The sequence below is a fragment of the Silurus meridionalis genome, chromosome 5 (genome assembly GCF_014805685.1).
Source record: "Silurus meridionalis isolate SWU-2019-XX chromosome 5, ASM1480568v1, whole genome shotgun sequence".
Lineage (NCBI taxonomy): Eukaryota > Metazoa > Chordata > Actinopteri > Siluriformes > Siluridae > Silurus > Silurus meridionalis.
In genome coordinates, this window is record NC_060888.1 from 21416769 (window position 1) to 21430554 (window position 13786).

The window sequence follows — 13786 nt, forward strand, 5'->3', positions numbered from 1 at the left end:
AATGGAAGAATTGGATCTCATAGATTTTATAACACGCACATGATTTTAATTTACATGTAACTGCAGTTCTGGCTGAGTGGAATTTTTTTAATACATAATGGTTGGGGTACGATGAAAATCTATTATCATAAAAAGGCATTTCTACAATACACAATATGAATGCAATTGAGGAGTACTGCATTTTGTTTAACATCAAAACTGATTGGTTTTCATCATATAAAAATAAACAGATTATAAATATATTCCATTGTATGGTTATTAATTATTACATAATTATTACATAGTTATTATTACTATTATTGCATATAATTTTTTTATATTTCTGTATTTCAAGTTTATTACTTAACAGTTTATGTCACACACACACACACACACACACACACACACACACACACACACACACACACACGCACACACAATATTGTGTTGGTCTCCTTTTGCTGCCAGAAAAGTCCTGACGCATTGAGCAATAACAGATTTAACTTCTTCAGCAATTTGAGTTACAGTAGATCGGATCTCACCAACCAGCCTTTGCGCCACCAAGTACATCAATGAGACTTGGTCGCCCATAACCCTGTCCCAGATTCACAACAGCCCGCAAGAGCTGCAGTTTAGGAGATGCTCTGACCCAGTCGTCTAGCCATCACTACTTGGCTTTTGTCAAACTCAATTTTGTCTGCTTCTTACACATCAACTTTGAGAACAAAATGTTTACTTGCTACCTAATATATCCCTCCCACTAACAGGTGCCATAAAGAAGAGATAATCTGTTATTCACTTCACCAGTTATAATGATATGCCTGATCGGTGTATATGCGTATATAAATATATATTCTCTTAAATATACCCTGTCTATAAATCACAAACACCTGGAGGTCCTCAGACTTTACCCGCCAAACCATTTTATTGTATTATTTTATTATGTGTATGTGAAACAAACTGGTTAGACAAACTGGTTGAGAGGTTGAAAGAATAGAAACCAGCATGGTGTATTTATGTGACACACTGAAGACCTATATCTAATACACACACACAAAATATTGTGCAGGTCTCTGCTAAACATTAAATATCTTAAAGAAATTGTTCTTGTAAAACCTTGATAAGAACAGTGACCACACATACAGTATTGAAGAATATAATCAGTTTCCTCTTACACCTGAAATCCCTCCTCTGTAAAATCTCTCATTCTTCTTTACTCCTGTTTTTCTTTTTCTCCATGTCTCATCCTTTCTTTCTTTGCCCTCTCTAAACACATTTCTTTCTCTCAGGTCTCTCTGTCAGACAGCAGGGTGTATGTGTGTGTGTGTGTGTGTGTGTGCTCTCTCTAATCCGTGTCAGTGCTGTATTGAGCAGGTCTCCATGCCTGTGGAGCCGGGGCACGCTGTGACACAGGCCTGCACTTTGAGCCTGAAGAGAAGACAGCTTCATTAACAGCAGGGCACGCTAACACTAACACACACACACACACACACACACACACACACACACACACACACACACACACACACACACACACACACACACACACACAGTATGCTGTGAGGCCCTGACCACTGATTAATACAGCAAACAGCACAAAAATGTAAAGAGAGGTATAAAGTACAAGCGCACTATACATTTTCAGAGGAAAGGCTATTTTTTTTTACCTAATACTAAAATCAGACCAGTAGTGTATTCCCACACATACTTTGAGAAAACAAATCGTACATCTCACACACGCGTTATAAAAAACATGTACGGTTTTGCATCAAACTGAGGAAGAGCAGATAACTCCAGTCCTACAGCAGTATTACAGCAGGCGGATTGATTTATGATTGTGTATCCTCACTGACTAAACATGTTTAGTGCTCCTAATGACTAAGTGTAAGCCCATGATACACTGCAGACTAATAAACACCCTGAAGGATAAGGAAATTGTGCGACTGTGGGAAACGGATTCAGCAGGGATAAATGAGAAAAACTCTCGTCTTGTACCACAAGAAAAAAGTGATTTTCTTTTTGTGGTTGCAGAAAATAAGTCACAATTAGGCTAATGAGACACAAGATCTTACCTTGGTGTTGAAGCCCTGGGCATTCTGGGAGGTTTTGTACAATTCCGGGTATTTAAGCATGTTTTCTTTTCTGCACGAGCGCTCGAAAATGCCCAAGGTCAAAGGTGGCAGAGCTGTAAAGATCTGGGGATGTATAATAAAAAGAAAAAGCAGAACATTTTATATAATTGAAGAAACCCATTGTAGAATATTACAGTTTAACCCTAGAATCTACTGTATTATCAAAAAGCAGTGAACCACAAGTGTAGTATTTGTCGAATCGACGCAATATATCACATTCTGTTGATTTCTCAAAAATATCTCATGTTGAATTCTCTGACTTGATTGATCAGGAGGCAGTGATCAACTCTATCAACTTCCACTGCTAAATTTACTTGCATTTTCTGTGCATTTCTTTTACACACACATTTTTACCATAGTTCTGGTGGTAACATACAGTATATACACAAAAGTTAATAAATTCTGTATGTGCTTTTTTGAAGATGCAATTCCACATTTGATCACCATTTGCTCCTATAATAAACTCCACTCTTCTTGGAAGATGATCCACTACATTTTGAATTGTGCTTTTGGGAATAAGGGTGTTAGTAAAGTCAGGTACTGATGTAGATGAGGTGAGGAGGCCTGGGGTGCAGTCAGCGTTCCAATTCATCCCAAACATATTCAGAGGTCAAAGCTCTATAGCAGGCTAATTGAGATCTTCCACTCCAACACATATAAACATGGAGCTGGCTTTGTGCACAGGGGTATTGTAGTGCACATGGTCTCCTAGGAAAATATACCACTCCTGCATTAAAAGTCATCTTTAACAGGTGTGTACTTCCAACTTCTAATTGTGGTAACAATTGGAAAATTCACGTGTCCCAATACTTTTGTCCATATAAATGTAAACAAAAGGTTTACATGAATGCACTCATTCTAATATGGTTCTATAGTAATAACCTATTTATAGGGACATTCATAGATACGGCACATAAAATGCTAATAACAAATACATAAAAATGGATGTGTTGCACACAAATGCAGCCTGCTTGAGCTGGGGGCGTATTCAGTTTCAGTTTAAAGGAGATCTTTATGTAAGGGAGTCTGCAGTGAGTCAAGAGATTTGTGAGAAAGATAAGTATGTGCTTTTAGGTTTCTCAGGTTGTGTTCAAATGGACAATTTGCAGAAGTTCTATGCGCACTATAAACTATCAAAAAGCAGTATGTGTTGTTTGTTATATGTTAAATTGGTAATCATTTAGGTATATGTGGAATAAGAGAGTGTAGAGACTGTGCTGTTATATAAATATAGTGCACTTTCTTGTGGGAACAGTAACCATGCTTAGTGCGATGGATTATTTTGCTTAAAGCGAACACCCCGTTGTGTTTTATGGCTTACTTAAAATATCACACGGGAAGATTCGATTCAGGACCTAAAGCTTATTTTTTGTGAATGGTGAAATATGATTGAATAATAGCATGCATTACGATCATCATCTCAAGTAAATGCTCAAACAAAAATACCACCAATGTGATTTATTGCAATAATTGGTGCATTTCCTCTATAAGAAGTAGCTCTTCATTAACACCCAGGTTGTGTGACTTGTGTCTGCTGCATTCCATGAAACGTTCTGGCTTAGATTTTATTTGGAGGTTGTTGTTTGCGTGTGCAATCCTTATCTTGTTAACAGTGACATCTGCTGCAATGCTTGTTCACAGATCTCCTGCTTTTATTGTTGCTTTCGGTGAGTTTCTGTATCTGCTGAAAGAGTCGAGTGGGATGTTGGAGATGGCGATAGATGTCGGCTCAGACTCTTCCACTGGGACAGCTGCAGCTTGCCGCCTTGAGCTGTCGGGCTGAACGACATGCTCCACTGGGCTCCGCTCTCAGAGAGACGCCAACTTTCATTCAGGGGACGACTCGGACCGCTGCGTCCAACAGATGCCCCCCCCTCCCCATGAAGCTGTGGAATTCCTCCTTTCAGATAAAGAGAGAATGCGCAGTGCCAAAGTCCTTACCGCCTCAGAGCGCCAGCAAACCGTAACGGAGTGCTGATGGGAGTCGCTTTTTATTTATGGTTTGCGATGTCTTTTCCCTCGCTGTTATAATTAGAAAATTGATGTCAGTCAGCTTTTCCCATGGAAACGCATCATTATAGCAAACAGTAACAGCAAACACCTACATAGGACACTGCAGGAATTTCATGGTGTACACCAGCCAATAATTAATCTCACATGTTCCCCTTGAAGGCACCCGAATTTCCAAGTGTGTGTGTACAGTATATAATGTGTGTTAATGTGTGAGAGAAAGTGTGTGTCTGAATTCATCTTGCTCTTGTTTTGTTTTTTTTAAATCCACTGCTGATCACTTCAAGGCAGCTCTTTCAGGGGCACGAGCGACTGTTGTTGCAGCACATTCAGGACATAGTTCTGGACACAGGGGGAATATAGACTTGACAAGGGCTCATAAATAACAGGCAGATTTTCAGGATGTCGATGACACAGGGCTGCAGTAAAGGAGCCGCTCGGGCTGCCGCGGCTAATGACTTTCTTGCCCCGGCACGACAGGGAAGCCGCTTTAACACATTCTCTCTCACAGTAAATTACTCACACTCTCGCACACAAACACACACTTACCACATTATACAAGCCGATGCACCAGCGCTCGAACAGAATCTGACCAGAAAATCCATTCACGAAGGCGAACCAGATCTGCAAGGCAAAAGGAACAAATATTTATGGTCAAATGGGATTGTAGTTTTTTGCACAATACCAAACACAGATATGCTGAGTCAGAAAAACAGAATCCGTACCAGTTACACCCTACATTTTATAGCAATCTCTGGACACGCAGTCAAAGACTAACAAATCACTAATGAGACGTTATTTTTTTGTCTGTAACATTATGTAGAGAATACGATTTGATATAGCAAGGTATATGAAAGAATTATGCATTTGTCAATATAAATTTAAATAAAACAGTTTGAGGATTTATATACAGCTAGGAACAGCTTTATACAGCTCTTTTATTTATAGTCAAGAATAACCTTATGATTCAGACACAAAGAGACTAGAGCCAAGACTTTTACACCATAGCCAATTATATGTATTCAAATGTCTGGTATTTCTTGTGAGGACATACATTTTGAAAGATCAAAAAGAGCTTTATTGGCAAGCATGTTTGCACCTCACTCTGGATTATTTTTCTGATGTCAGTTTAAATTCATTTCAATCATGAAAAGTTGCATCACATTAATATTAAACTCTGCTATTATTCTGTTTGTGCAAAAACTCTTCATTGTATGTATATTTCTCTTCATCGAAAAACCTGTGAACTAATGGTCACCTTTCAAAACAGCTCGAATCAAGGTGGTCCAAATAACGGCATCTATTTACAGCGGAGACGAGAATCCGCCGAAATCCCAGATCGCTTTGATCAAATCATTTTTATTGTCGCTTGGAGCCACAGGTGGACATAAGTGCAAGAGAAGGAGAGAAATGTATGGCGAGATGACCCCTGCCCTGAGCACCAACACAACACTCTCCATCACTGATAGTGCAGGACAGTGGCTCAGTCAGAGATTAGTATCGACGCTGCAGCACACACAGGCCCAGACTGGAACTTTGCACAAAAATTGCTCACAAAATCAGTCCAGCTTCGACTTCGCTGTGCCTGTGCAAGAAATCATTAGCTGCAAACTAACACTGATGATTGAAGAAGTGGCTACTGAAATGGCTTATGTGACTTATGTTTGGACCTGAGCTACGGCACTAGTTCAGCACATCGTTAGTCAAAAATAGACAGTGCTATGCCAAGTAAACAGGATTTTTTGCACTGTAAGAGTTCCCATGGCCTGGAGTAAAAGGATCAGAGGAGTATAATCACTGGAGTTTTCCTTGCTTGATCTCCTTTTAGAGGCCCTAACCAGCCAACCCTGGAGTAATTTTTTTTTGTATAAGAGAAACCACAAATACTTGTCTAATATCAGTGGAACATCAACTCTTAGTCTGGCCATGGAGAGTTATGAAGCTTAAGGGAAAAATGGGGGGGGATCAGAGGATGTCTAAGATGCGGCGAGCTCCAGAAGAAAGAAAGATAAGGTGTATCTAAACCATATGCCACGGAGGCCATAACTACCGCCTCATATGTCCGTTATTAAGAGCAGGCCATGACTCCGCTCTTCCTGTCTAACACCTTAAAAAAAAAACAAAATACTGAGAATGACCGTAGGTTTTCAATATGAGAAAAGTGATTACATGGTCAGTTGAGTATGAAATTTAAAATAATATGTATTACATGCTCCATATAACTGTTTAAAAATTAATGTAAAAAGCTGCAAACGTTCAAAATGCTCAGCCTGGCCAAGTTTATTTGTGCCTAAAAATCAAACAGTGCTTCTGCTTTCCCATGTCAGAATCACAGTAAGGCTGCATGTGAATAGGCAGTGTGTTTGTGAGTGTGTGAGGTACGTCTGTGGGGCAAACACCCAGACTGGTGTGTAGACCCCGACCCAGGCGGACATTTCCCTGCTTCATTAAACTCCATTATGAAAGCATGAATTGCTACAAATTCTCGATTTTGACAGAGCCCCCAACCGAGGCCCCTGAATGCAACACACATTCACACACACTCACACAGATTGGTGCAAGCCAATGTGTGAAAATGTTCCCAAAACAGATGTCTGTCGCCCCTCCTCTTCACACCCTCAGGGCGAGAAAGGGAGTGAACCCCTGGACGCCGCCCCACCCATTCCAACTCCCACTCTGCTCTACATCAGGTGCATTCTACCGTGATATTGTTTTTAAAAGAAGCCTGCAGCCCCCTTACACCCCTTCTCTTTTTTCTCACACACAAAACCAAATCCTGCTTTCTCCCAGTACAACAGTCAGGTCAGTGCATGGATGTTGTTTTGCTCACACACATGCTGTAGTTCAAAATCCTGATCTAGTGCACTTTGATAGCCTGAGACCTGCATTTGCCATCTTCGGCCTTACTAAGCCTTTCGCTCTACTGTTGTGCTAAATAAAACCATTTCTATTCATAGGCTGGAGTTAAACGCGTTTTTGTCGCTGAGTGTTTTGGCCTGCTGCACTCTCCCTCATGCTGGGACTCTCTGGAGAGGTGGCACGCATTCATTTGTCCATTAAGACTGCAGCTTTTCCTCTGCTTTCCCCTTTTTTCTCTCCTGCTCTCATTCAGCACGGCTCAGCGATGGGGTGTGGCTGCCCTCTCCCCCCCAGTGCACATTCTGAAAAAGCAAGTGCTTCTTGTGTATGTGTTTCAAATGAGAATTGGGCAGAGAGGCTCCAGGAAAATAGAACAACAAATGAAAAAAAGGAGGGAAAAAAAAAGCTCCAGCAACTCTAGTCTGTTGTGCGAGAAGCTTAGTCTAAGAGGCTGAATTGAGAGAAGTCAGAAAGGGGGATTTATTTAAAGAGAGAGAAAAGTGGGAGAGAGGAGAGAGGAATTTTATCCTCTCCACCCCATCAGGCCCCTGTGCTCCTTTACTGTGTCCTTAGAATGCAGACAGGGCCCTCTGCCTTTCTCCCAAACATAAAGAAAAAAAGAAAAAAGAAAAAAAAAAAAAAGCACCCCAACATGGCGCGACTGAAGAAAAGGGGGATTTGAATGCTTTGGCAGCATGTAGTGAAACAGGGACACAGTGAAGCTGAGAAGTAAAGGGTGAGGAGTTGGATAATGAGGGCACCAGGCAGGCTGTTGTGGCTGGGGGCCGCCCGACCCCCCCGCGCTCAGCTCTTTCTTTGCACCGCTCGGCCTCGACTGGGATTGTGTAATTGCCTCATAAATGCCACTTGTCCGTCATCCTGAGTGATGTCTGCTGATGACCCATCACCGGCCCTGCTACACAATTACGACACAAAAGATCCAGAGAAGGCCAATGTGTGCGAGATTATACACGGGTTGTTTGTTCTAGACACCAAGTTCGATCAGTATGGCTTGACTTACAAACTTCATAGGGTAAGGAAACATTTGATCATGTGACAAAAAGCCTGAGGTGACCTTCCATACTTTCTAACGTAGCTCTATTTCCTATTTGGAAATGTGTTAATTCAAGAGAATACTACTTCTATTACTATCTATACTAAAAAACCAAACAAAAAACCCCACAGTATTTGAATATAAAACTTTTGTAGGAACAGTTTGCAGAAGAACCACATATGGCTGGTAAAGTCAGCTGTCCATATACTTCTGTCCATAATAAAAAATTATTAATAAAAAAATTATGTAGTATAAAAATCGATGATGGATTTCTAAGTGTATGAATGCCTTCAAATATCTGTAATGCACAGACACATGGACACACGGACACACACAGCCGGTTGCTTGGACAAGATTAAAATTCACATTAACATCCTCATTCCTGATCTTCCAGGTTACAGCCGGGGAAACACAATAAAAAAGAAAAGTACACGCAGTCGGAATTTAAACCTATTAGCGCAACAAATGTGTCTCTATGGCCGCCCCCTGGGAAGTGAGAGTGTTGGATGTCAGGCCCTTTACAAAGTCGAGGTGTTTGATACAGTGGGAGGCAAAGAAATGGAGCAGGCAGCCTCTATTATAATGACAAACCCCCCGCAGCAGGCCGAGGGATTCGTTTTCCAGCCACAACAAAAGGTGCGCTGAGAAAAGCACCGGGACCGAGCAAAAACTCGGCCCTTTACAGCTCGACTACGCTTTAAAAGGAAGCTTGGAGCTTGAAAAGAGGCCAGAAATATGCAGTAGCTTTGAGGCGGAAAATGTATGTGGTTGTTGCAATTGCACAACTTGGGTTAAAGGGGGGGTGGGGGAGAGGGGGGCAAAAGGAATGACAGAATAAGATTAATGAGAACGTGTGTAATGTGACCACTCTGTGTTCAAAGACCTCTGGCTAATACACAGACTTGAGCAGTGTCCTACAACTTACAATATATGTAAGGAGCGGGACGTGACTGCGCATGTTCCTATAGGAAAATATTCAGCAACGAAGTGGTGTGATGCAGATACGAGAATTCAACAGTGCTCTGATATAATCAATTGTCAGACAGGTATCTATGATGAAATTGAACACAGAGTGACGGATTAAAAAGGACTCTGTCCCTATAACATGCGTGCGGAATCCACATATGAAGAACAAGACCGTCCTGGATGTCCTCGAATATACAACTCCATGATCTAAATTACATCAAAATAGGAGACAAAGGCGAGATGCGAGATGGAAAGACAAGATCACTGTCCAGGGTTCCCACTCTAAGCCGAACGTCAAATGTCCTGATTTTTCCCCGACTTTCCCTGACTAAAAAGTTGAATTTCCATAACCTATAATGAACGGAAAAACAGGCTTCTGTTGTGCTGAGCAAATTTGCAAGGATGGGTTTAAAAGCTGATTAATATGTCAAGAGTTAACAGAAATTAGCTCACAACCTAATTAGCTACCTAAAAAAAAGGTACACCTAAAAACTTTTTTTTTTATTAGAACTAGCTAGCTAACGTTACAGCTACATGCCACTTTGTTCTAATGACCTGGATGACCAGTGGGACTCGGTAAGCTTCATGCACCACAAGATTTTAGCCTCCAGGGTCTTTGCTGGTGTTAAGCAGAGACATGCTCCTCTGTGTCTCGCACTAATGCCACTGCTGGAGGTGTGAGCGGCTTCATTAGCTGACTGCTGTTTTTTTTGAGCTATCTGAGAAGGCTACAGTTGAGCAGTGATGGGCACTTGGGAAGTAGATGATGCTCCTGTCGGATTCATACAGGTAGCATACTTCTTACTGTTTGTGTGGCTACAAAGTGCTCCCTCTCCCATATTTGATAGCTTAATGGTAGTTTTACAAACTTTACATTTAGCTTTTCTGTCAGTCTTTTAAGTGGTCATTTTGTAGCCAAAGCTCCTGAAATGTTCATTAACATGCCAGGAATATGTTCATGCCAGGAACTTATTTAACAGGTACAGCCTGGTTTTCATTTGACTTAAGTGAATGCCAGTTAAAAAGCAGGAGGGGAAAAAATTGGCACTGAAAAATAGCCTCGCAATGGGCAAAACGCATGAAACAATGCGATAAAAAAACCCACATTTTGATAAATGGAAACAAAAGTTTGACGCGACAAAAAAAAATTCCTGATATTCCCTGACTTTCAATTTCTGGAATAGACCTTTTAAAATTACATGAAATTCCAGAAATTCCATGACCCGTAAGAACCCTGACTGTCAGTCAGTCTTTGAAAAAAATGTAATCAGCGCTTATCTAAAACGGATTCGTTTCCGAGCAAGGACGAAGAGACAGGAATCCGCAGGAGTTTTTCAGAGACAAGCGAAATGAGAGCGAGGGAGAAAGTTCACAGGTCAAGTGGCATTGAAAGGGAGGAAGACAGCTGGAATAAAAGGATGGCTTGTTGAAATGCTTATGCTTCTCTCTGGAGCAAAATGTGGCAAAGTTTTAGCCTTTGTCTGAGACGATCGGATGTTTTGCTTACTGAAATTCGACACATGGAATCAGTGCTACACTGAAATCTGCTCAGCCTAGAGACCGGGGTTGATTCTTGACTACTATTGAGGGAGATCAGAGCCGGTAGCTTGCTGTCATTTCTTCCTAAAGCAGAACATGACTTGAGCTGATCTCAGTCTGTCTGCTGAATATAAGCCAGCTAGTCTGTTAAAGAAACTCTTGGCAGCACTGCTTTGTTAACCATATTGAACAGGTTACTGTCAGAGGTGCTGAAACATTAACACGGCTTGCTAAGCTGATAGATAATGTAAGATAACTAGTGGACTGAATCTGGGTGGCAGTGAAACTGGATCTGTATGACTGCGAATCATCTGTCAGCTCATACAATGACTATACTTTCTAAGTCACAATTCTGTGTTGCTGTTCTGTGTGGATTTAATTCTGTCTGCATGGAAGCATCATTACAATGCACAGAGCTGAGAGGGAACAGCGTTGTTAAGTATGGCCAGAGTGTGATCTGTTTCCATCTAAGTAAACCCCTATTTTTCAAAGGCGGCAATGAGAAAATGAAGAAAATAATTTGAAAAGAACTTAAAGAGTTTAGCTGGAGCTCGATCCAGCAACACCAGATTGTTGGTGGTTTTCATATCTTCCATGCTGGACTCTACTGGAAGCCAGATCAAGCTGCCCCAACACTTGGGCTGATAAACCTGCTGCTGATAGCATCTCTTTTACTTGTCAAGTTGCTCTTGGTTGAGTCTCTGAAGCCACTATCAGCATTGGCTCTGCAGAGTGTCAAATGCCAGCAAAGATGGATAACCGGTAGTCTTGACACCTAAGAAAATGCCTCATTAGGGCTTCTTGTGCAAAACCAGGAGGTATGAAATACCAATAAGTTTTGCTTATGGCTATTTATTCCTAAATAAAGATGTAGATATTATAGATATAGTTGGAGATTTTCATGTTACACTTATATCTTAAGTTAATATCTTGGGCAATTATGTGCAATAATCTAAGTGCAATCATAATAATAATTGTTACATGTGCAAAAATATTATAAAATATAAAATTTTAAAAACTGTATAACTCGCTGCAGTCTGACTTTTACTACTGCAACACATTTATTTCACTTAATATACATCTTAAAATGATTCGCTTTTATCTTTACTTGTGAGCAACTGCAACCCAAGAATTTCTCTAAGGAAACAATCAATTATTCTGATTAATGATGCAATGATGTAATGGCTTATCTTCCCTAATATGGCTAAAAGAATTATCACTTTTTTCTATCTCTTTCTTTTATTCGAGACAGATGAAGTTCACTTTAATATATAAGCGACTCCAAACCTCTACCAATTTTGCATGTTTATCATTACATACAACTTAATTTGGCCTGAACTGATGGATTGAATCAGCTTCTTACCTCAATGATATACAGCACAATGTTCTTGTAGAAGCAGTACAAGATGCACTTAGCAACACGGTTGTAGTTCCAGGCACCATGGACGAGCAAGAGGTTCTTCAAATACTTGAACTGTGAGATAAGAGAGAGAGAGGGTTAGAAAGAATGAAAGAACAATAGAAACACAGGGGAAGAAAGAATAATGCCACTGAAAAGTAGAATCATAGAATAAGTCACTTTGCATAGGTCTGCCATGATCTACCTAATAATTTACATAATTATTGCAGCTAATCTGCCATGACATGGGGGAGTCATTTGAAGCAATAGTTTGTGATATTATCGTTATCTGTGTTTGTTTGCAGGAAGCCAAGAACTACATGGGAGGACAGCACAAAGCCTACACAGACATTCCAGGGCTTTTCATTCCCTGAGAAATTCACTCTGACTATGCTTAGGATGAAGTGTTGAAAAGCAGTGCAACGGAAAAAAGCCTTTATTCTTCTCTGGGGGGTGAAACTGGACATTGATGGTCGAGCTGATGATTACTGTGTTTGAGGCAAACCGTTTCCTTCCCATGCTGTCTTACAAGCTTCTGATAGCTGAATGGAGCCTTTGCAATACCTTCTCTAGGCACAATTAATGAGGCTTGGGATCAAATCAGTGATCTTGTTGTTGGTCTTCGGATAATTGGGTGTGAAATTAGAGAAGGTGCTCCATCGCACTTTAATCTAATACAATAAAAAAATCTAATTGAAGCCAATTTGGTTGCAGTAAACATAGCTGAGTGGATAGAGGGCTTTGGGGGGGTTTAAAAGGAAAACGGTTTGGGGTGCAGGAGCTGGCCAACTTCTAGAACGCTGGAGAAAGGGATGTTGACAGATAAAGAGCAGTATGTATGACTGCATAGCCTTGAGCTTAAATTCTGCTGATCTCTGGAAAGCTCAGAACGAGGGTTGAAGTAGGACTTTCCATTGAGTTTAAAGCTTATTTCATAATCAGCTCCCCTACATTCAAATGCCTTCAAAGTACTGGCTACTTTGGAGAGTGTAACTGCTGCACTGCACTCAGTGGCCTAAATTTCTGAAATATTACATGCAACATACCATTGAAATATATGTTTGCTGTGTTTATGCTAGGCCATGTGATACTTCAATATATATTTCTTTCCTCTTTATAAACAAGACTCCAGACGGCAGGGTGACCATTCCAGCGTTTTATATACAACATTCGTCCCAGGTACATGATACCTACCCATTTCTAGCTACTGAAACTGGAAGCGTTTTACAGCCATCTGAAAGACGAGTCTCCTGAGGTAAATTCATTTCAAAATTTGGGGATGAAAACAATAAAACGAATGTCAAAAATACCAAGGAATCTAACACACCATGTAAAGGTGGTTTGAAGGTTACTTTTGAGCAACAAAACAGTTAGTGGTTTATTTGGACCAGTTCAGGAAACTTCTGTAATTCAGCTTCATCTGTTGAACATCATACATACACACTATATGGACAAAAGTTTGTGGACACCTTAATAAGAATCATATCTGCTTTATAAACATCCTATTCCAGATTTAGTCCCCACTTGCTGTTATAATAAGCTCCACTCATCTGGGAAGATGTTTCACTATATTGTGAATTGTGTTCAATCAGCCACTAGGGCTGACACTAGTAAAGTTAGACTGATGTAAGAGAGGTGAGGGGGCCTGGGGTGCAGTCAGCATTCCAATTCATCCCAGAGGTGTTCAGTAGGGTTGAGGTCAGAGCTCTATAGCAGGCCACTTAAGATCTTGGCCGGAAGGTCTCCTGGTTCAAGTAATGAAAAAATTGAATGCTTTTGCACCCAAAAACACCTTAAACAAATTGTGTGCCTCCAACTTTGTGACAACTTTTTATGACTGGCAAAGTC

At 40.7% G+C, this 13786-nt stretch overlaps 1 protein-coding gene across 9 annotated transcripts in view; it reads right to left on the reverse strand.

The window, feature by feature from the left end:
* The window catches only part of atp8a1 (ATPase phospholipid transporting 8A1), a 141130-nt gene that overhangs the window by 20677 nt on the left and 106667 nt on the right, over positions 1–13786 (reverse strand). For 8 of the 9 annotated variants that reach the window (XR_006925778.1, XM_046848728.1, XM_046848730.1 and 5 more), the window contains 3 exons: positions 11903–12013; positions 4671–4745; positions 2052–2174 (listed from right to left, as the gene is read on the reverse strand). Coding sequence is in view for 8 of the 9 variants with exons in the window: in XM_046848728.1 (XP_046704684.1) it covers positions 2052–2174; positions 4671–4745; positions 11903–12013 (309 nt within the window). In the remaining variant the exon portion in view is untranslated. Of the gene's footprint in view, positions 1–985; positions 1450–2051; positions 2175–4670; positions 4746–11902; positions 12014–13786 lie in introns of those variants that run through there. The other variant, XM_046848733.1, reaches the window with a different exon arrangement.